Source organism: Durio zibethinus, chromosome 13 (genome assembly GCF_047325235.1).
Source record: "Durio zibethinus cultivar Kanyao isolate XHJ-2024 chromosome 13, ASM4732523v1, whole genome shotgun sequence".
NCBI lineage: Eukaryota > Viridiplantae > Streptophyta > Magnoliopsida > Malvales > Malvaceae > Durio > Durio zibethinus.
In genome coordinates, this window is record NC_143174.1 from 24986332 (window position 1) to 25009952 (window position 23621).

General features: G+C 34.0%; 2 protein-coding genes across 19 annotated transcripts; both read right to left on the reverse strand.

The window, feature by feature from the left end:
• Window positions 1-1003: 1003 nt before the first annotated feature.
• LOC111302621 (putative 2-oxoglutarate-dependent dioxygenase AOP1) lies at window positions 1004-3381 on the reverse strand. The gene is made up of 3 exons (XM_022898447.2): window positions 2902-3381; window positions 1491-1815; window positions 1004-1391 (listed from the first exon to the last, which is right to left on the reverse strand). The coding sequence occupies exons 1-3, from the start codon at window positions 3273-3275 to the stop codon at window positions 1152-1154; spliced, it is 939 nt and encodes a 312-aa protein (XP_022754182.1). The 5' UTR covers window positions 3276-3381; the 3' UTR covers window positions 1004-1151.
• Window positions 3382-6315: 2934 nt separating this feature from the next.
• LOC111303360 (transcriptional corepressor LEUNIG-like) lies at window positions 6316-20605 on the reverse strand. 18 transcript variants are annotated; one of them, XM_089742281.1, is made up of 19 exons: window positions 20509-20605; window positions 20166-20289; window positions 19405-19502; window positions 19142-19251; window positions 17749-18195; window positions 17586-17674; window positions 12787-12865; window positions 12636-12711; window positions 12413-12462; window positions 11907-12212; window positions 11561-11737; window positions 10710-10940; window positions 10481-10598; window positions 9842-9951; window positions 9571-9720; window positions 8408-8563; window positions 8174-8302; window positions 7001-7207; window positions 6316-6704 (listed from the first exon to the last, which is right to left on the reverse strand). In XM_089742281.1, the coding sequence occupies exons 2-19, from the start codon at window positions 20195-20197 to the stop codon at window positions 6561-6563; spliced, it is 2709 nt and encodes a 902-aa protein (XP_089598407.1). In that variant the 5' UTR covers window positions 20198-20289; window positions 20509-20605; the 3' UTR covers window positions 6316-6560. The 18 variants fall into 18 exon arrangements, with proteins under 18 accessions (XP_089598407.1, XP_089598405.1, XP_022755312.1 ...); XM_089742279.1 differs by having other exon boundaries at window positions 10710-10955; XM_022899577.2 differs by having other exon boundaries at window positions 10481-10625; window positions 10710-10955.
• Between the last annotated feature and the right edge of the window lie 3016 nt (window positions 20606-23621).

A 23621-nucleotide genomic window follows, 5' to 3' on the forward strand; every position in this document is an offset into this window, starting at 1 on the left:
AGCCAAACTATTACTCGTCATGCATAGATGTAACTGTCCCTTCAATTCTGTTCACTGAAAACCAAAATTTATTTAGTTATTGAATGACAGTAGTAATGGAGCACACCTTTTTTCAAGTCCCTTTTTCCTAGAAATTGGATGAGGTTTCCAGGATGTTAGATGTTATGTCAAGGTGCTTTCATCCGTCAAAGGTGGTGGGGTTATTGTAGTCTTCCTTCTCATCACGAAACAAAAGGCAATTCTGTCCCAATTATTCCATTTTTTTTGCCTGCCAAACTCTCATCGAATTAAAGGCTGTGAGCTAATTGGTGTATTGGATGAATGAAGGTATGAAGTGCTTCCTTCTATAACAAGGGAAATATTACCTCCAGGTTTGATGATGAAGGAAGAAAAAAAAAAAAGGAAATGTTAACTGATGTCTAGTGGTATTGGTTAGTTAATGTATGATTGTATGGTTTTCTTTTGAATTTAATGAAAATGGTGTATTAAAAATAAAGTTTTTGTAAGTAGTTTAAGTATTTTAAGTATTTGTAATCGATACTTATAAACATTCATTAATTAAATAAAAATTAAAATTAAATTCGTTGAAATTAAAATTCAATCATTCTAACAACAAGTATCTTGATAGGTTTTTTTTTTTTTTTCCATTTTACGTTAATTTGGTACAAATTTCACCTCATTAATTAATTCGATTTTGAAATATTCTTAGACTCATGTATTTTATATGAAAATTTGAAACAACCAACAAAAAATCTTTTTTAATCTGAAAAAAAAATCGAATAACCAAGCTCTTTACAAGAGAATACACATTCATCAACCACTAAATCAAAATTAGAAAAGGTTTATTAAATGCATAAACAATATCATAAAGTTTACTAGGTTTAATTCGGTGGCTTCACCTAATATAAATCACAAAACAATGCTAAAAGCAAGTCATTGTTTTGGAGTGGTTCCATATATAGAAGTGATTTACTATCATTGTCACAGAAAATTTTCCCTTTTAAATCACTTTTTTGAGCAAAATCATATGTTTGATATGAAGTAATGAAGACAAAACTGACATTTTTTATCATCAAAGTTATAAAACAGCATGAATTAAAAAGCTGATTACAGCATTTACAACCACGAATGATGTGATGGATGGATCACAGTCAAACGCCTGCATAAATCTCCAGTGCATCATCGCTTATATTGGAGACAAAGTAGGAGAAATAGTCTGCAAATTTGAATGGCCGGTAAAGGAGTGGATGTTCATTGTCAACAAGTTGACATGGTACCTCAATTATTGCTCCTTCCTTTGGCACTGAAAACAGCCCGAACGAGTACCTCTCTTTGTCGCCCTTCATCACCACCCTATGTTTAACCGCAACAAGTCTTCCATTGCTCCAGGCCTATAGGAAGATCCGATTGAGCAGTTGCCATGTTTTCCAAAGTGAAAATTTCATGATCATGAATGAGAGAATCATTATAAAAATACTTAATTTGCTTACCTTAAGTGCATCACCAACAATGACTACAAAAGCATCTTTGGGAACCGCCACTTCTTCCCAATGGCCTTCTTTGCTTATAACCTCAAGACCTTGCACATCATTTTGGCATAGAACAGTTAGAGCATTCTTGTCTGTGTGAGCCACCAGACCTAGATTTTCGTCCTCCCTCCGAGGACTTTTGTACTTCATCACACGGAAAACGCTAGTGCTTTCCCTCACAAGCGCATCGTAGTGCTTTTCTTCCATGCCAAAGCTCTCGAAAATCATTTCCAGGATTGTAAAATTTAGCTCTAGCATCTTTGAGCTCATGGAATGGAGTATCTCACTGTCACAATGACAAGTAAAAAGTAAGAGTACAACATAAAAAATTACTACTAACCCAAGGAACATTAAAAGAAAGATTCACCATTTTGAAGCTCAATTAAGTAGGTAAAAACTGAAAATATTGGAATTTTTGTGGCCTCAAATATATGATGTGGGGGGAGGGGGTAGCATTGCATAATTATAAATGGAATTTTGTGATTAGTGATTGAATGTTTTCAGTTGACCAGTATGCGACAAGATCACAGCTGGGCATTTGACAAGGACTAAAATAAAACTGCAGCCAGACACCAGTTACAAAGAGACTGAGTTTATTTCTTTTTGATGATTTTCTGGCAAAGGCATGTGCAGTTTGTAATACAAAACAATCATTTTTGAAACCGGCACTGTATTAAATAAAAATCTATTTCTAGGATAAGCCCTATTAAATATGGAATTGACGGGTAGTGAAGGCGTTTGGTGGCAGCCATTATCATGTAAAAAATATAGCTTTCTGTTGTTATTAAAGCTAAAAAACGATTGTTTGAAAATTTGATTAGACTTTTTTGAATTAGACAAATGGAGTTATATATGTATATGCTTTTCAAGTTAATTTTTCGATGATCGTGACTATGGGTCTTTTTTGTTCCAGAAACAATCAATATTGAAATTTTAATAGCCTAACTTTTTTTTACTCTGGTTAGAGCAGGAAAATTAAAGAAAGATATTGGAGTTTTGAATAAAGATGGCATGACGAAAGTAGTTATAAATTGTTCAAAATGTTACCTGTAAAGGAAACGAGAAGTAATGAATTCATGAAAAGCATGTTAAAAACCTCAATATTAGTATCATAAATTGTTCATATTCATGTACTCTGATCTCTACCATTCTTAAAGAAGAATGGGCATTAATTCATGCCATCAAGTTATAACCAATGCAACCAAACAAAAGCTCGATTCATAATTCTGAAGCTACTGATGCATGTAGCTTCTGTTTACTGCATGTTAACTGTCAAATCAAACCAGCAGCAAAAAGCATGGAAAACAAGGGAAAAAAGGTGGAGGAGGAGAAACGTGAGGGAATTTTGAAGCTTATTTGAAGAAAAATTTACCAGAACGCTGGGTTTCCTTGAGGCCACATGAGGTGAGTGAATTTTTTAGCAGCTTCAAGCCGGGGGGTGTCGTCGATGCCAAAGCTCTCCTGCAAAGGAACCACGGGACACTTGCCCTGGTAGCTGCGGTAAGGCTTAGGGTTCTGGTACTTGCTCTTGGTCTCTTCAGGGAGATCAAACAATGCTTTCATGGCCACCAGCATATCTTCACGTAGACTTGTTGGGATCTTATCGTACGTTAGGAGAAAACAGCCATGAGTCTCACATGCCTCCCTAACTTTGTTACACAACAGTTTCCGGCTCTCACTCCCACGCTTCCTGTCATCAAGATCTTCCCCTGAAAAAACAAGAACTGGGATTTTAGCCCCATCCATCTCTCTCTCTCAATTAATGTTTCCCTCTCTTTCTCGAACTTGAAGCACTATATAAAAAAAAGGTTCCCTACTTTATAAGGGATCAGTTAACTCTAGACATATCCAAAAGTTGGTCTACTTTTTAAATGATTTGGGCACCCTTCTTCCACCTGTTCTCATCTTATGTACCATTCTTTTTTTTAATCTCTGTGAACATATCTGCTGCAGGAATTTTATACTAACAACAAATTTTAGAAATTCCCAATCATATTTAATGCAAATTAGTAAAGATTCTTATTTTTGTATTTAAATTAATTGATGATATTGACATGTACATTTCATAATGTGAATTTCACGTGATTATGATATGTGCTGATAGTGAAATCTAAAAATAGCGTCATATTTGTTTAAATCTCAACCAAAGGACATTATATGAGATCTTTGAAATGCCTTGTTTGCATTAAGATTCTTCCTGCATAGCTGTCACCTTCAAGTCCTTGAAACGAAATATTGAACCCTTCAAGTCCTTGAAACTAAATATTGAACTGTACAGTATTAAATCAAGGAAAGAAAGAGAGAGGGCAGCAGCCAGTGGCGCAGCAACTCCATTCTGGCGTGACACCTTTAGAGAGCAAAGCAAAGCCAATATGTCAGCATTGTAACAACCAGTCGAAAGAGTGGGTGCTTAATCAATCAAAGGTGCGCCCCATAAAAATTTCGGTTATAAGGCTTGACATTTATGTCTGCGTGGTTATAAAACCCATTTACCAATTAATGCTTTTTGCCATTGATATAGAATCTAACATATTCTTTTTTGGGGGTCTGAACAGAAACGTACCATAACAAATAATGAGTCTGATTGTTTCCTTAAGACCGTTTGAAAGGGCTTGGATTGAAGATCAGGTTCAAAAATTCCAGCCAGCCCCTATGCTTTTGTATCTGTCAAGGACACGACTTTCCCACAGGGTTGGGGTCCTCTCTAGTAAAGGCCATATGGGTCCCCATGGTCACTGATAATTACAAATCTTCATTCTCTGTATTGCAAAAAAAAAGTGGGAAACTCCAATATTTCAATTCTTTTTATCAGAATTCCATTAACCCATTGTTTAGAAACTTGTATGTAGCAAACCTATACATGTGAAAAATGCCTCGGTTCCATCTAACTTCCCATTAATCGGATCAACAAGAGGGAGAGGCATTGACTCTAGGGATTATCAAACTCAAAGAATGAAACTCTTTTGTTGTTTGCATGGCCGTAAACCATGGATCTCTTATTATTGCCCACAAACCATGGATCTTGTTTCATGCACTCCCCTGAATAAGTCACTTTTAGGTCTCAACTTTTGGGTTCAAAAGGACAGAGTCAACCCCATCTACTCTCGTTAGTGGACCACGGTTATATTTTTCAAAGAGGACTCTAATCCGATTCCTTTATTAAGAATATATATCTATATATATATATATACATATATACATATATATATATATATGTATCATTGGGTTCCTGATATATTTTTGTAATGATATTTTAAAATAATTTAAATTTCATCGTTTGTATTTTTTTTTTTTTTTTATTCTCAAACTGCGACTTTTTACGTTGAAAAAAAGTGGGAAGAGAAATTAAGAAAAAACAAAAAGTTTAAAATATCGGTGTCCATAAACACTTGAGTGAGGAATTTAAAATGCCAGGTATGATCTTTTGTGAGCAAGGAATTTCCATTGATGGCACTCAACATATAAGTTTGTTGGGGGGAAGGGGGGATGAGTTGGTTCAGGGAATTAGTTAGCTTCGGTCAGTTTGGGAAAGGATTATGAAAAAAAGAAAAGAAGTGAGGAGGGATGTGTATGTAGCAACTCTCACTTAGCAAATGTAACCAAAAATTTAATTCAGATGGGACACACACCAAGAATTGTTCTGATTGAAATGGCAAGTCGGCAGCAAGTCCACATGGTACAAAGTATGCTCTATGAATCATCTCTCCCCCTACGGGGGCTCCTTGACATTATAATTAATTGGTTTGTCAAGTCGGTCCAACCACCATGTGTTCATGATTTTGCTACATTTATAGGTGGTAGTAAAACAAAACTTATCCAAAAGCTACTTTTTGCTTTAAGTATATACTTTGGATCACATTTATGTTATTCAAAATGGATTTATGAACTTTCTTTCCCCTACACCATCCATTTATTTCTGCATCTGCTAAAGAAATTAGACCATGAAAATGCCTTGCATCAAAGTTACTTTCTTCCATTTTGATTGATGCTGCTTCAGCAATGAATCAAATTAACCATTGCTGCAATGAAAAAGAAGAACAAAGAGATAGCTTGAAGGAGAAGGAAAGGATTTTCTTTCTGCATTATTCATATATACTTGGTAACTTATAGGTGTTCCAAAGTGCAAGAAGCGTGATGATTGAGTGTGGCAGTCTAACGTTGAAGCTGGTCCTCAATCCATCAGCAGGAACTGGGAAAAGCTTTGTTCACAAAACCTCCTGGAAGCTGTCATAGTAATGTACACAGAAGGAATCCAACACGTTTTTGGGGGCTTACGCTGTTGATCATGCGGACCTAAATATTTCTTTCAAAGATCAACATCATCAGCACTTGTTGGCATTTTCCTTTCATTTGCTTTATTAGACCATGCAGTAGTTCATAAGTCACTAGAAAAAGTCAATGTTGGGAAAGGAAAACGTCACCTAAAGGGTGGTGGGGCTAAATCAAATTTTAGGCATCCCTCTTCCCCCCCTTTAGTTTGCAGCAAGGCTGTGGAACCATTGACATAAAAATGTTGACTCCATGGATTCGGTCATAGAGCTACAAGAAAATTCAACACCTACTTTCAGTTAAGTAATACTCCTTTGGCAGGATGGGTTTTTTTTGTTTTATATCTTAATTTCCTGGATCTCATTGTTTTTTGTTCCCCATTAATATGAGATTTGAAAGCCATCTATATATAAATGGACCAATTTCAATTAATGAGGTATCTTATCTAATCCAGGAACAGGCTTCTCCAAGTTGAAAAGGCCAAATGGAGAGGATCCAAATCCGTACCGACAAAACATCAACAGAAAAAGTTAATGAACTTTGGCGAGAATGTCCAAGTTAAAGATACAAAGTTACAAAACATGCATACAACAATAGCAAGGTTAGTTACTAGGGTTATGGGAGAGCTGAAATTGGAACAAACCAGAAATGGACACATTGAGCAACCAGAACAGCCACAAACTAACAACTGTTGCGGATTAAAAAAGAAAACTAATGTGATATTCATCAGTTGTTTACTTGGGAAATCGGCTAGCAATTGTATCACTTCCACAATTTAACAAACTTGTCATGACTAGCGGAAGAAACGAGCCCTGTCACAGGTGATACAGCCAATGCAGCTATTAGTCCTTCATGAGCTGGCAAAGTCTTGGTCTTATTCTCTGTCATATGCCATAGCTCCAAAGACTGCAGCAGAAGGATCAAACTTATTTAGTAAGTAATTGAACCCAACATGGAAAGAGCAGGACTCAAAAGGCCATATTCCATAGCTCCAAAGTTCACAACAGATTTTGATGTGATAATTCATGCAGGCTATGCACAAGCATGATCAACTACTCATGGAGGTTTGATTCATGTATGTTTTATCTTGAACAAGCTTTGAGAAAATTTCAAAGAAATATTTGTAATAAGACATTGCCAATGTATAATAACAGCAAATAACCAAATGCATGTTAAACAACAAAGTGAACAAAGTTACTTGCCTGGTAACAGCCTATGACCAGCAATGATGGATATGTAGGATGGAAAACACAAGAGTTAAACTTGTTGCCATTACAGCTCAATTCATGAACACATTCCCCTTCACTCCCTGATCCGAAGGTCCAAACTCTAACAGAGTCCTCACTGACAGATGCTAGAAGCTCACCAGACGGGTCCCAGCATACAGAATGGATCTGTTTAGTATGTCCCTGTTATTACAAATCCAAGGACAAAGGGAAGTCAGTCATGCAGCAACAGAGGATAATGCCGAGGAAAGGATCATAATTCTTATACATATGTAAGAGAAAAAACACCAGCAACACAGCAAGAGAAAGAATTTTCACATATTTCCACAGTATACAGATGTGACCATCAATGGATCTTTTATCAGTCTAGTACTCACTCAGTCGCCAGACAACAAGCCACAGTTTGGCTAGGCTTATGGCAGTAGCACATATATAACTTCAGTTACCCAAATTAGAAGTTTCTAACTAATGTCAATCTAGTTATAATACAACATTTGGAAATTCAGCACTTTAAAGACTTTTATAGTAGCTTGAAACATGACCAGAAAAATATCTAGATTTCAAATCCTTTATCTGGACACTTAAAGCTGCATTGGAACCCTAATCATTGTTATAACTGGTTAGTCCAAATTTTAAGTTGTCAAACCTTAGAAATGTATGACCATTGGGCAAATCGTTCTTTGCAAAATATCAAGAAAAATTAGTCAGCAAAAAGAAAATACGGTGTAAGGGGTCAGTAGAAAGCCCTCATTGGTTTAACCCAAACCACAGATTGAAATCATACCCTTAAGTTTGGCCATAGCAGGGATCAATCTCTCCAAGAAACAAATTGACAGTTCTCAGTGCCCAAAAATCCAGTTGAAATAAATTGAAATGCACTGTTCTAAATTACTCATTCAATTATTTCAAGAAATTAATTCTAGGAGCCCCATTTAAAAACTTAAAATTGAAAATAAATTTAAATAGAAAAAATTTACCAGTTTTAACAGATTCACTTCATTTCCGAAAGAAGACAACATTTCTTATTCAACAATGATGCAAACTGATAATGACTTGCTTTCCCTTTTTTTCTTTTTTCTTCTCTTTGTTTCCACCCAATTCCTAAGAATTTCTTTTATATTTTTCTATAATCCATGTTGATTAATTCACCTGTAAAGAGTGCCGACAAGTTTGAGTCTCTGTGTCCAATATAGATACAACATTCTCTGCTGCTAAAGCAAGATATTTTCCGAGGCGAGTTTGAAATCTCAACTGGGCTGTACCAGGGGCTGTACCTCCCTGATCCACATGAAGGAAACAATCTTATTAGCTGCGCATCCACCTCAAAGAGAGGCCTGAATTCAATTTATTCGATTTGCAAGAATATATGATGCAAGATCATACCTTGAAAACTCTTGCACAGCTCCCATTGGTGATACTCCAGTATCGTATTTCACCATCACCATCACAAGAGCAGATAAGATCTTCTTTAGTTGGGTGGAAGTCAAGTGACCAAACATGACCAGAATGTCCCATAAAGTTGCGAAGTGAATAACCAGGCTGCAGAAAAAGGTCGAGGAATTAGACAATCACATCTAATATATGTTTATAAAATTTATAAAAAAAAAAAAGACTTTGGAGGCAACCCACCCTGTCCCAAAAACAAAAACTGGAGACTCATCGAAAGAATGGATCCATCATACAGTATAGAAAGATTTTAAAATCAAGCATGAGAGAAAAATGCAGCCACTGAAACAATACTCTTTCAATCACTGTGTTTGGAAAATGGTATACATCATTGATATGAAATGCCAGTATATAACATGACAAATCAGTACATGCTTGAGGATTCAGCATTTGATCAATTTCTTAGCCAAACATTTAAGTAACAACAGGTACATGATTTACTTCATTTTATTAACGTAATTCTGTTGGAATAGTCATTTTCAGACATTCAAATCACCGACATATTTCCAATGTTACAACAGTTGCTGCAAATCTAATAACAACAATGGGATCAAAGGTTGATCCAAACTAGAATTTAAACAGAAGCATACAACCGTTCATGTTTTACATTCAGGAGGAAAGAGCAGCAACATTGAAAGTATGAAGTATGAACTACTTTTCCAGTATGAGCTTTTATATTTATCATGAACAGTTATATACCGAAGAGTTTCCCATTACAGAAACCTAACACTTTTTTTTTTGGTACAAGTTACAGAAACCTACTTTGCATCACAAAGTAAACCATGTATGTGTTCACTAGATTTTGAAACATTATACATAAACCATAATAAAGAGGAATTTTCTTTCATTCTACATGGTTGCACCGTCCTAATAAATGACATAAAAGACAAATCTGCAAAATAAAGCATCTTTAATTTATCTCAATGCAGATTAGATGGCAATCCAGAAGAAAGAACACTTAGAATGACAATAGCATGAAAATGCACAGAATGTTTTAAATGAAAACTTTAATGGGTAACAATATGGGCAATACAAGAAGACATGATTAGCTCAAAAGCCAAAACAATCATGAGTAAAAGAAAAGAAAAATGTCCACTAACACTGTCAGCATCCCAAACTCTGACAGTTTTGTCAAACGAAGAAGTTGCAAGGCGTGACATGCTTGGACTAAAACGAACATCAGTAATCAAAGATGAATGTTCTTCAAGCGTAGACTTTGGCTTCAAAGTATCTGTGTACCATAATACAGCCTGTGTTGAAAAAAAATATATATGCAAATGATTTCACTTCTTACCATGAATAGAAAACAAAAACCAATTATAAACTAACATTTGAAAAATGAGTAAAATTTTATCTCCTCTTGGAACTCACCTTTTTATCATGGCCACCACTAGCAAGCATCTTTCCATCTGATGAGAAATGACAACAAGTAACTTTGTTATTGCTTGCTCGAACAGAATTTACTTCCATAAATGTGAAACCTGAGGTCATTTAAATTCGGTACACTGTAAAACTGGTACATTTCGAATATAAAGTGTGGAACTAATCCACCTATATTATGTAGTAATGCAATAATAGAATATAAGACGAATGTCTATCCCTCAAAATTAAACATAAGATGGATGCTCGCGCCCATACAATAGCACAATTTCTTTTGGCCAAATTCAATTAGCTTTTTGATGTATAAACCAATGTGGCAGGATCATAATAGCAATAATCAACATTTAAAATAATAATTCAGTGAAAATAATACCAACATATACAAATTTTAATTGGATTTACGATATCTATGCTTAAATGTACTTTGTGAATTCCAACAAGGATGCATCAATTACCATAATCATTTGACAAAAGAATTAGCAAATTATCATATTGTATCCAAGTATGACCCGGGACATGAAATAGTCAACAGAATGAAACTATAGTGCTCCAAAAAGGAGGCTATATTAAATTCCCAATGACAACAGATTTTATCAAATCATAACAACCATAAAAGTTATATTTATACACCTTTAGTTACATCCATACATCGGCCAACGATATCTCTAGGATCCGTATCATCATGGGATAAAAAAGATTCAACATTATCATCAAGAGATCCATCCTCCACAAATCGATCCATATCAGCCTGCAATTCAAGATCTTTATCATCCCACTGCCAAAATGGAATTCCAATGAGAATTTATGCAAGGAATTTTTAATTCCTCCACCAACATGGGAAAATAACTAATGGACTCACCAACTGATTTGATTGTGATGCAAGTGTGCCAGCACCATCAGTGCCAAACATCATCAGAGGCTTGGAAGAACTGCCACTATGAGGCAGAGCAGGCATTGAAATCACATCTCCAGGGGTGTGTGTTGATGGTGTGGAAGGTGCTGAACTTGGGGAGGGTCCGGCCGTGTTTGCTGTCCCTGAGCTATTGGCAGGGCCTGAAGAAGACACTGGCTGTTTTCTCTTTCTTCCATTCTGGTTTTTTGAAACCTTAAAATGAATTAAGGAAATTATGTTAGGAACCCGCTGAGATATTATTTAAGCTAAGAATCAGAAGTCAAAAACAATTTTATATTACTGTCCACTCCCATGTCCCTGCAAAATAATTTATAATTCTGGTTTAGGTTTGTTTATTGTTCAATAATAATAATAATAATAACAAATTTATAGCTTTATCCTTAACCCTAACCCTATTTTAGGTTTAGCTTATGTTTGTTTATATTCATTTAGGGTCTGTTGGTTTAAATTTGTTTGGTTATAATTTGTTTATAGTTCATGAACACGTTTGTGTATGTATATTTGTGAACATGTTCATTTAATGTTCATGAACGAGTTCGATTAACTTAATCGAGCCATTTAAACGAACATCCTACCATTTAAACGAACCGAGCTCAAACTAACAGAGCAATTTTCTCAATGAATACAAACTGAACCCAAACAGCTTTAAAATGAACGAACAAACCATGTACATGCATTTGTTCGTTCATGTTCGGCTTGTTTACACCCTTACACAAGGGTGCCACATGAAAGCAGATAAAACCTTAGTCAGGAATCCTTTTGGCAAGATGAATTAAAGTACCCAGAAAAGGGCAGACCTGATCATTCCCTCGAAATGAGTTTGACATGCTACCATCCACAGTAACACTTCCACCTATACCAACTTTATCTTGTTGATGTAAGCTTGGATTAGAACTCTGTGACTGCTGATTCGGGAGTGCATGCTGTGGAAGCTGCTGCTGCTGTGAGTTACTGTTCTGTTGATGTTGCAGTTGCTGCTGTTGCAAATGAGCTAATTTTAACTACAAGGCAAATGAAATATCTAAGAAATGGAAAGATCATAAAACTTATGTGACAACAAAATACCTAGCAAAAGAGTGGGAAATTGGAATTTTCCTGTTAAGAGAAAGGTAAAAGCAAACTTCACAGGGACAGTAATAATACCTTCATTAAAATATCTGGATCCCGAGACACGAGCGGACTGCCCGCCTGCAAAGGTGATACATTTGGAACCACATCACCAACAGAATTTGAAAGGCCATCCTTTCCATGGCCCACAGCCCGATTATTACTCAACAGCATTCTCAATCTTCGATTATCATCACTGCCAGATGGTGATGTCAGATTCTGCTGAGCAAGAATGAGTTGCTGCTGGTGCGGTGGCAACATCTGAAGTTGGTGAAAGGGCTGAGGAGCCTGTATAAAAGGCTTTTGCGGCTGAAGGACCCCAGAGCGCAGGTGGTCCAGTCCCTAAAAACAGATAAAATGAAAACCATCCAAAATAAACACCAGATGAAAAATAAAATTTACAGTTCAATAATACAGGTGATGAATAAAAACAAATAATTTCAATCAAAAGAAAAATTTATTTACCCAAATGCATACAAAATATTTAACTACAATATTAAGAGTTACCACTACAGGGTAAAGCAAATCTTTATAAAACTCACTGTTAACGGCCATCCTCTCAAAGTCAAATTATTACCACCTTGACTTGACCCTGAAACAAACATGAAAACACATTATTTAGTTTCCAAATTTCTAAAAGTAATATTAGCCCAGCAAATCACAAGGACAACCAAACTGTAGTTGAGTTAATACAATCATCAGTGTGCTATTTTCAAAGGAAAGATGCAATTTAAACAGAACCTGATAAAAGCAAAACAAGCCTACCAGGAATTCCCATTAAGGATCCATCAGGACCTGCAGCTCTCGGATTCAATACTGGATTTATCTCACTCTTTATGTCCTGCTTCCAGATGAAATTTCAAAACATGACTAAGAGAAGCAACATGTACATGAGATCAATTTAAGGTGACCCTACCGGCGTTGTTCCAGGCAATTGCTGACTCCGAGATTGAACTTGTGGAGACATACTACCAGCTGTACCATGAAATACTTGCCTGGAATTTTCATGATGCAAAATAAGTTTATTGCAGAAAGCAAGTAGGTCCTGGATGCTTGAATAAACCCTAAATGTGCGACTGGCTATTTCAAATGAAAAAGGAGGTGAAACAATTCAAAATTGTTTCCTTGGCATTCAGTGGCACAAATTCATGTTAGAGCAGATTGACCACAAGATTCAAAAAAGTTGCCCTAAAAACTATATTCAAAACCTTCTGCAACATTTTTGCAAAATGTCTTACTTTGTGGGAAAACGTTTAGTTACAACTGGTTGTAATCTGTGTAGTTGATTGTAATCTGCTGATCGTAATCTGTATATATTTGTATCCCTAAACTTAAGAATTTATATCTCTAAAATTAAAGATAGAATATTAGGATAGTTAATCCTTTAATTATAGGAATTAGTTTTTAGGAAGATTTAGTTTCCTAGTTTAACCCCTAGTTAGTTGTATATAAACTTAAGGTGCTTGTATAATTCTTAATGAACAATTCTTCAATATGCATTCAGCTTTTATTCTTATTCTTTCACACAATTTTATTTCTTAGTTTTTTCACATGGTACCAGAGCTTTAGACTCTTCTTGAGAAGCAAAATTTTTAGCCTTCATTGCTGACTTCTATTTTAGGCCTTCATTGTTGAACCCTATTAAGGCCTTCATAGCCATTCTATTTTTCCCTTCCTTAGCTTTCATTGCTAAAAGTCATTTCTGGTTATATCTTAAGACTTGTTTCAGTTCAAAGAAAGATATCACTACCACCCAATTTGAAGAAGTGTCAATTGAAAAAATCACCAGAGTACTACAAATGTCTCAAAAACAAAGAAAGTTGGATAGAAAAGAGATTGATAAGCTAAGAAGCCTATTGAAAACCCTTGAAAACCTTACTGGGGTATGTTCCTTAAGTAAGGTCTTTAGTTCAGGTAAAGCTTTTGGTTCTCATGGATTAAATATCTCAATTAAACCTATTAAGAATTCTTGGGCCATTGACTCAAAAACCACAACCCATATGACACATTCTTCACAAAAGTTTAGTTACATATACCATGTGTCCTAGTAACAAGAAAATTGTTGTTACAAATGAGTCACTTATTACAGTGGCAGGATTAGGAGATGTTCAAATCAATCCTTCGTTTGTTCTTAAAAATGTTCATGTTCTTGGATTCTCTACTAATCTAATATCTATACAAAAACTTACCGAAGATATGAACTGCAAAGTGACTTTTTATCCCTCTTATTGCGAATTTAAAGACTAGAGTTCAGGGAAGAATATTGGACTTGCTAAGGAGAAGGATGGACTACACTATCTTGAGACATCAAACAACACAAGTAATGTCAAGAATAGTTTACCTTTATCATTTCTATTTGAAAAATCTCCCAATAAAGACAAAATCTAGCTTTATCATTTTCGTCTTGGACATCCTTCTTTTGGAACTTTGAAAAACACGTTTCCTTCTTTGTTCAAAGGATTAAATGCCGAAATTTTTCATTGTCATGTTTGTGAACTTGCAAAGCATAGACGTGTCTTTTCCAGTCAGCAATAAAAGAAGTTATACTCCTTTTTACTTGATTCATAGTGACATATGAGGTCTATCTACAATTCCTAATATTTCAAGTGCAAGGGAGTTTGTTTCTTTCATAAATGATTATACCAGGATCTCTTGAATATTTTTACTCAAATCCAAATCATGTGAATAGTGCATTTTTTAGCTTCAAAAACATGATCTAAAATCAATTTAGAGTAAAAATCAAGAGATTTAGGTCTGATAAGGCAAGAGACTATTTCAACCATAGTTTATCTACCTATTTCCAAAAGGAGAGGATTATCCATGAGTCATCTTGTGTTGATACTCCATAGCAAAATGGAGTGACGAAGAGGAAAAACAATCATTTACTCGCCACAACCCGAGCTTTACTTTTTCAAGCAAACATACCCAAATCCTACTAGGGGAAGCTATTCTCACTGCCACACATATTATAAATAGGTTACCTTCAAGGGTTTTGTGATTGAAAACTCCTATGAAACTACTCTCACAATTTTATCCTAATTTTGATACCACAAACAACCTCACACCCAAGATATTTGGTTGTACATCATTTGTTCATGTTCATAGTCACAATAGAGGAAAGTTGGATCCTAGAGCAATTAAGTGCATTTTTGTGAGATATTCATCAACTCAAAAAATGTATAAGTGTTATCATCCTCCAACCAAAAAATTTTATGTGTCTACAAATGTCACTTTTGAAGAAAGTAAACCATTTTTTACTCGACCTTATCTTCAAGGGGAGACTTCATTCATGGAAGATAAGGATAAAGACTTCTTTTTGCTTGATTTGTCCTCTACTTCAACATTTTCACCCATTAATTCTTCTGAGTCCAAAACCTGTTTCTGCTAAACCCAAGTCAAACACTAAATTTGAGTTAAAACCCATTCCAAACACAGAGGATGTGACAAAGGATAATATTATTCTTGATTCTATGAAGGAATTACAAGTGTACTAAAAAAAAAAAAGTTCTAGATCTTGAACCAGTGCCAATCCAAGAACCTGATCCTAACTTTGAAAATGAGGTAATTACAATCTCTAACTCTATTTCTCAAAATGAACATGAATATCCTAACATTAGTGATTATGATCTGCCTATTGCTATTAGGAAAGGAACCAGAGAATGTACTAAACATCCATTATACCTAATCTCTAATTTTGTGTCATTTGAAAATTTTTTTAACACCCCACAAAAATTTTCTTGCGAGCCTAAACACTATTTCTATTCCAACTACATTATCTAAGACATTATCCAATGAGAAATGGAGACAATCCATGAAAATAGAAACGGATGCCTTAAAGAAAAATAAAACATGGGAACTAATAGAGTTGCCTATAGGAAAAAATCCACTTGGGTATAAATAAGTTTTCACTGTAAAATACAAAGCAAATGGTACTGTTGAAAGGTATAAGGCCAAGCTGGTGGCTAAGGGCTACACTCAAACTTATAAAGTGGATTATTAGGAAACTTTTGCTCCAGTTGCCAAGATCAATATAGTTAGGATTTTGTTATCCTTGACTGCAAATTACAATTGACAGCTTCAACAATTTGATGTAAAGAATGCCTTTTTACCTGGTGATTTGGAAGAAGAAATATACATGAAAGTTCCACCGAGATTTGGAGGTCATCTAGAAGCAAACAAAGTATGCAAGCTGAAAAAGGCTTTATATGGCCTTAAACAGTCTCCTAGGGCTTGGTTCGGGAGATTTGCCAAGGTGATGCTAGCAATGGGATATAAACAGAGTCAAAGGGATCACACACTGTTTATCAAACACTCAGATTCAGGAAAAGTCACAGTTTTATTAGCATATGTTGATGATATAATTGTAGTAGAAGATGATGAAAAAGAGAGAATCTCTTAAACGGTGTTTGACCAAAGAATTTGAGATATAAGAGCTAAGATTGAAGTACTTCCTAGGAATTAAAGTAGCTCACTCACGGAATGGTGTTTTCATCTCACAACAAAAATATGTGATGGATCTTTTTAAGGAAACTAGGAAGCTCACATGTAAACCTGCAAGTGCCCCTGTGGTTCCTAATCATAAACTTGGAGAAGCTAATGAAGATGCTACTATAGATATGGAGATGTACCAGAGATTAGTTGGAAGACTTATTTATCTCTCACATTCTAAACCTGACATAGCATATGCTGTCAGTGTGATAAGTCAATTTATGCATAGTCCTAAAGAAGTGCACCTATAGGCTGTCTACCGTGTACTACACTATTTGAAGGCTAATCTTGGGAGAGGTATCTTGTTCAAAAGAAATTTGGAGTTGTTACTAGAAGCATTTACAGATGCTAATTATGCAAGTTCGGTAACTAATAAAAAATCTACCTCAAGCTACTGCACTTTTTTAGGTGGTAATCTTGTATTTTGAAAGAGTAAAAAACAGAATATGATGGCAAGATCAAGTGCTGAAGCAGAGTTTAAAGCAATAACTTAAGGAATTTGTGAACTACTATGGTTAAAGATTATATTAGAAGACTTGAAGATCAAATGGGATGGACCAATGAGACTTTACTGTAATAACAAGTCTGCAATAAGCATTGCACACAATCCTGTTCAACATGACAGAACAAAACACATTGATGTAGACCGACACTTCATAAAAGAGAAACTATACAGTGGGTTGATTTGCACACCATATGTATCAACCAAAGGTCAACTTGCAAATGTGTTGACTGAAGGCCTCAACAGTGCAACATTTCAAGAACTATTTCCAAGCTAAGAATGAAAAACACTTATTCACCAGCTTGAGAGGAAGTGTGAGAAAACATTTAGTTACAACTAGTTGTAATCTGTGTAGTTGATTATAATCTGCTGATTGTAATCTGTATATATTTGTATCCCTAAAATTGAAATTTTGTATCTCTAGAATTAAAGTCAGAACATTAGGATAGTCAATCACTTAATTATAGGGATCATATTTTAAGAAGATTTAGTTTTCTAGTTTAACCCCTAGTTAGTTGTATATAAACCTAAGGTGCTTGTATAATTCTTAATAAGCAGCTCTTCAATACACATTAGGCTTTTATTCTTATTTTTTCATACAGTTTTATTTCTTAATTTTTCCACATATTTAACATCCATAAGAATTCATTTAGGTTGCTCTTTACAAAACCGTTTGCAGCCAAATGCTTTGCTTTGAGTAATAAAAGAAATGTAAAATAAATCACCCTGAAGGTTGGCCGGTTGCAGCCGCAGGCTTCAATATTGAGGCATGGTTTGGATCCAAGAGCTGGCCAACATTCTCGCTATACCTTTGCTGTAAGGAGTTTCTAAGACGGTTAACAACTAAAAGAAGAACAGTTTCTAAGAAATCAAAGATGATCCACCTACCTTCATAGCCGCATCATCCAAAGAATCCCTTTGAAGTGGCAATTTTAGTCTTTCCTCATACATCTTTGTTGCCATGGCATTAGCAGTTCCAGCAGGCTGACGCATGAGAGAGTCATTTCCAACAAGCCCATTTGTACTGCCATTTAGGAGATGAGACCCATCCCTTCGCTGTTGGGGCTGCTGCTGCTGCTGCTGCTGTTGCTGTTGTTGTTGTTGTTGTAGTTGTTGCTGCTGTTGTTGTTGTTGTAATTGTTGCTGTTGTGGCTGTTGTTGTTGTTGCTGTTGTTGCTGCTGCTGCTGTTGTTGTTGCTGAGCATGCCTCTGCAATAAAAGCTGTTGCAACTGCAGTTGTTGCTGCTGCTGCTGTTGCTGTTGATGTTGAGGCTGTTGCGGTTGCTGCTGTAGCTGTTGTTGCTGCTGCTGCTCCCGCGCTTTAATCAACTGAGTCTGCAATAAAAATGCACCATAAGCATCACATATTTTAAGGACAAATCATTTGGGAGGCTTAAGGATTTCATAAAATACGGTATAAGTATGGCATAAATAATAACAATTTTTAACAAAATTCAACAACAAAACACTTCTCCTGCTATCAATTTCTTCCTTTCAATAATGAAAGACCCTTAATTAGCCAGTTCTGCAACAAAGCAACACAGGATCTCATAGCCATATCGCAATAGGCTACAAGTTTGTTATGCAATATGCCTTCAAGAAAGGAATCCAATTTCCATGTACAAAAAGCCAAAACCAACCTCCAACTAATAAATCCTCACTGATGTCTCTGGTTGTCATTTATCAACAAACCAATAAAAATAATAGATATTCAGTAAAATATTAGCAAGAAATTCAACGAGTTAGACAGATGACCATTGTGGAACACATTGATATCAACTTTAACGCATGTTCAATGTAGCTTACTTCTAAGGAAATTGCAAGAAATTACTTATACAAGACAAACAAGGCATAAGACAAGGAAGTCTTCCTTTGTTTTTTTGTTGTTTCCTTCTCTCAATTTAGTGTACATATATGTGTTTGAGAAAGAAACTTCACTTAATCATGACTCCAAGCAGATTATCATTTAAATGTTTTAAGGCAAAAGGACTTCTGCCACTTAAAGATCAACAAAAGGAAAGAGTTGATTTATCAGAGACAGGAAGCCCTACATACGCCCTAGACTTTCAATATAATGGACATGACATGTGGGGTGAAATGAACACCATAACAGAGGTGCAGATGCTCTTTAACCTCAAACCCAAACCTTTCAGATCTGCCCCCTCTCCCCCAACAAACAATGCAAAAATGAAATGTTGATGTTAGGTTGCCTATACCAAGTACAAACTCAAAGCAAATTCACAATTTACACTTGAAAAAGTGAAATAAAATCAAAACCAACCTCAATATAAGATGCAGCAACCTCTGAGTGCTTCTCATTAGTCCTGGCAATGAATATGTCCCAGAAAACAGACCACCATTCAAAGAGAAAACCTCCAGGTGCATCAATAGCTGGATATCCAGGTTCAAAATCAACATCAGCATCAATAAAAATATTAAATTTTCTTTCTTAAGAGAAGGGCTTTTAGGGTGAGAAGACGAGAACCTAAAGATAAGAATGGGTCCTCTTCATCTTTAACATAATTCCTGAACCCACTTACTTACCTACAGGATCTGATGATACTTTTCCTTCAACTTGAAAAGCCTGAGCTGAAGCCTTTAAATCCCTTTTTACTAAATAATCATGGATATACACATCTAACCTGTTATCGAGAAAATACATGGCTATCATTTATACCAGTAAGAGATCAAAATTTAAAAGCATAACTGGAACACTATCAACAAAGAAAACCAAAAACCATAGTAAAAAACGTAAACCTTTTACAAGGAAAATCTGATAAACAACAGTTTTACACAATTTTGGAATTTAACATGATATTGAGAAAAAAAATTAACTCAGAAACAAAAGAACACCAAAGGGAAATTTTAATTTTTGATGCAACAGTCTTTTCAAATCAGAGCACTGAAATTAAACATAAAAAAAAAAGACCCTAAACCAAATTTATTTACTTAAAAAATATAAAGAACACAAATAATGCAAAACATCAGAACAGTACCTAGAAGTTCCAGAACAAACAAAACCCTAACAAAGACCAGCTTCAAAGAACTAAACTTGGAACCCAAAAGACTTCAAAGAGAACAAGCATAAACCCAGAAAAGCTTACATACCCAGAACCCAAATCAAGCCAAAAAACGGAACAACTTTAAAGCCACAAAAACCCAGAAAAAACTTACATACACAGAACCCAAATCAAGCCAAAAAAAAAAAAAAAAGGAACAAGTTTAAAGCCAAATTAGAAACTAAAAGAAATAATTGGAAACCCAAAAAGGAAAACTTTAACCAGAAGAGGGGAAAAAGGACTTACATTTTATCAGCTTCCCAGTTGGTTTGAGACATCTTGTTGAGTCCAACAACTCCCCAAAAACACTTGAGAACAGCTCCAGATTCCTAGGTACTTGTCTGAACAGCTTCTCTTCAAGTTTTAATGGCTACCCAGAAAATAAAAATATTAACTATTATTATACCATGAACCCCAAAAAAACAAAATAATAAATAAAAACCAAAAGAAGAAAACTTATTACTGTAGTAGATAGAGAAGAATCTATGTTGAGGAATAATAGGAGGAACAGAGGCAGAACCTCTTCAATTAAAATTATATATATTTATTTACAGATTAAAAAAATAAAGAAAGGGAAAGATAGAGATACCCGCAATCTTGTTTAATTGGTTTTTGAGAGCTTTCTCTCTTTTTTTGTTTTTTTTTTTTAATTTTTAAAGTGAATTTGTTTTCTTTTTTTCTAGCTTAGGTTGGATTTGTGTTGCTGCTGCAGATATCATAATGCTCTGTTAGTTGAATTTACCCAAGAAGCCCTTCAACTTATCTAATTTCCAAAAATGGACTGAATGCAAGCCATTACTTTAACTTAAATGACCATTATAACCTTAACGTTTTTCCAAACTACACCAAGTTTTATCCAGAAAGCCGCGACTTAGGTTAGGTTAGTGGGGAGTAATTAGTAAATTCAATAGAAAATAAAATTATATTGCTTTTTCCCCTGTGGGGCTTCTCTTGTTTAATATTTATGAATTAACACCAAATTTGTTTCTTTTTTATGGTTTGCACTCATCTATTTTGTTTCCTTTTCCAATCATGCCCATGTTTTGGCCTAAATCTATTTTGGTGGGTAGCCTAACCATGATTAAGAAATGGTTGTATTGTTATTTTTCTTGGTTTTATTATTATTATTTGTTTGCATACGTGAACATCAATAGGAATTTCACAATTTTCTCTTTGTTATATCTTGATTATCTTTTTTTTATTATATTAAAAAAAGAAAATTTTAGTATAAATAAAAAAATTAATTTAAAATTAAAATTTTCATATTCCTTCAAATATTTTTAATTATTAAATTAAAAATTTTAAGATTATATTTTAATTATCACATCAACAATAATTTTATTTAACACTTAATAAATTAATTAATCACGTTTTCATTTATAAAATATAAAAAAAATATCAAATCAAATCAAATAGGTAACATATAAACATCTTCGCTTTTTGTTTTCCTAATCCAACATGTTTTTCTTATCTCTCTTTCGCTTTATTTTTTTTTTTTATCTTATTAATTTAAACGTCTGAATATATTTTTTATACCTTAAATTTTATATGATAAATCACGTTTATTATTTTATTCAATTTTTAATAAATTCATTAATCATCATATTAAAAATTATATTAACATTTTGCGTGGAAAAAATTTTAATAATTTAGTGTGAAAATTAAACAAGTATTTTCAAACCCTACTGTTTTAAAAATCTTTAATGAGAAGAGTTGTTTTTTGGTAGTCTTTCCTCGGTGAGTCAACCATTGAAATTGGAGGACCTTTAAATTCTTAAACACTTTCTCCTTTGGGTAACTGGAATATCCTTACGATTTGGTAAGAAATTTACTGAAAGAATCTAAGAAGTTAACGAAGACTGAGTCAACTCAGTTTCAGGCACTGTTTACCTTGTAATTAATCTAATCAATAATTCGTGTTAGCTCAGTGCCTTGACCCAAGAAACGCGTTTGACTTTGCAAGTCTTCATGGAATCTTTTCCAATTCGATTTTCTATATTTATTAAATTTTTTTATTTTCTATATTTTTTGATTTTTTTATATTAAAAGTTGTTTGATTATAGTTATTTTTATTTTACGGTACATGTAATTTTATTAAAAAATAAAAAATAATTGCTTAATTACTAAGAAAACCAAATGAGTTTGAGTAAATAACAATACAATCATCAAGACAAAATAATTTTTTTAAAATATTTGATAAAAAAATAAAAAATTTTATTTTAATGATTAAAATTCATTACTATTTTATAAATCAATCATTAAATTATTTTTTCATGACAAAAAGCTCCTGCTCATTTCCTTAGCCAGAAAAGATGATCAAATTGAATTCTATATTTAATTTAATTAATTTATATAATTATATTTAAAATTCAATTTTTAATATTTTTAATTTATTTATCTTTACTAGTAACTTAAAAAAAAAACAATAAAAATCCATTCTATTATTAGGGCAGTCAAAATTGCAAAAACATGTTATGGAAAAGGGATAAAAACTAGATACTAAAATGATTTGGCAAATTTTAAAATTTAATTTAATTAATTATTACAATCACTTTTTAAATTTAATATTTAATAAATTTAAAATTTAAATTATAATACGAACAACTTTCTTATTACGGGATTACGACCTCAGATCTATAAAAAATTTGGGCAAGCAAAGCTGGAGGTTAAAATTTTCATGGTGGATGAAGGAACTTGAGCTTAATTGGACCGTCATTGAGCTTGAGAGTTAAATGGCTTGTCGGCCCAAGCATTGTTTCTGGGTTTAAAGTGTGGCCCGATCCTCTTACTAAGCATTAAGGGTTGGATCATTGAGCATAAGATGAGCCCAGTTATTTTCCCTTCACCTGCAAAGAAGAGCAAACCATAATTTCAACTTTTTTTATGTTGGTTTTACCGCACAGTTTTTTTTTGTTTTTACCAAATTACAATAACAAAACAGTAAATTATGAGTCCATCTAAGATAATTTCAGATAATCACCATGGATTCTGGTCTTGAATACGTTTCAAATGATTCTCTTTGGAACATACTCTTCTGCTCAAGGAAGAGTATAACAATGATAATTATTGATGCAACACGAGGACATATAAAATGGTTCTTAAATTTGGCAAAGAAATACAGAAATAATGATAGAAATTGTAAACAATGTAAATTTTAAAAACGAAGAATTTATATATTTTAAGGTTCGCCCTACATTTTTTTTAATTTACTCTTAAATTTTTTTATCATGTTATATACTTAATTAAAAATGATATTTTTAAGTTTTAAAGAATCGGTAACTTTCAAATATCAATTTCAATAATATATCAACTAATTTAAAAAATAATCAAATCATAATTTTATAATTGAACTTTTAAAATTTTGAAAAATAAAATGACATGTGCCATGAGACGTCACATTAGCCCAAAACATGTGCCACGAAAAAGAGAAAACATGTCAAAGTGTACGAAAATATATTGTATATAGCTCAAAAAAAAAAAAAGGAAAAACAAAAACTTGTGGCGGAATTGAAATTGAAACATTTTAGGAATTAGGGAAGAGGAGAAGAAGTGTAGGCATCGAAGTGTCTCTCTCTTCTATAGTATTTATTCTCTCGTGTCAGATAAGCCCAAGCTGCTGTAAAAGCAACATGCCACTGAGATCAAGCGGACCCAAGATCAAACTTTTATATCATCTTCGTGTCATCAAGATCAAAGAATTTC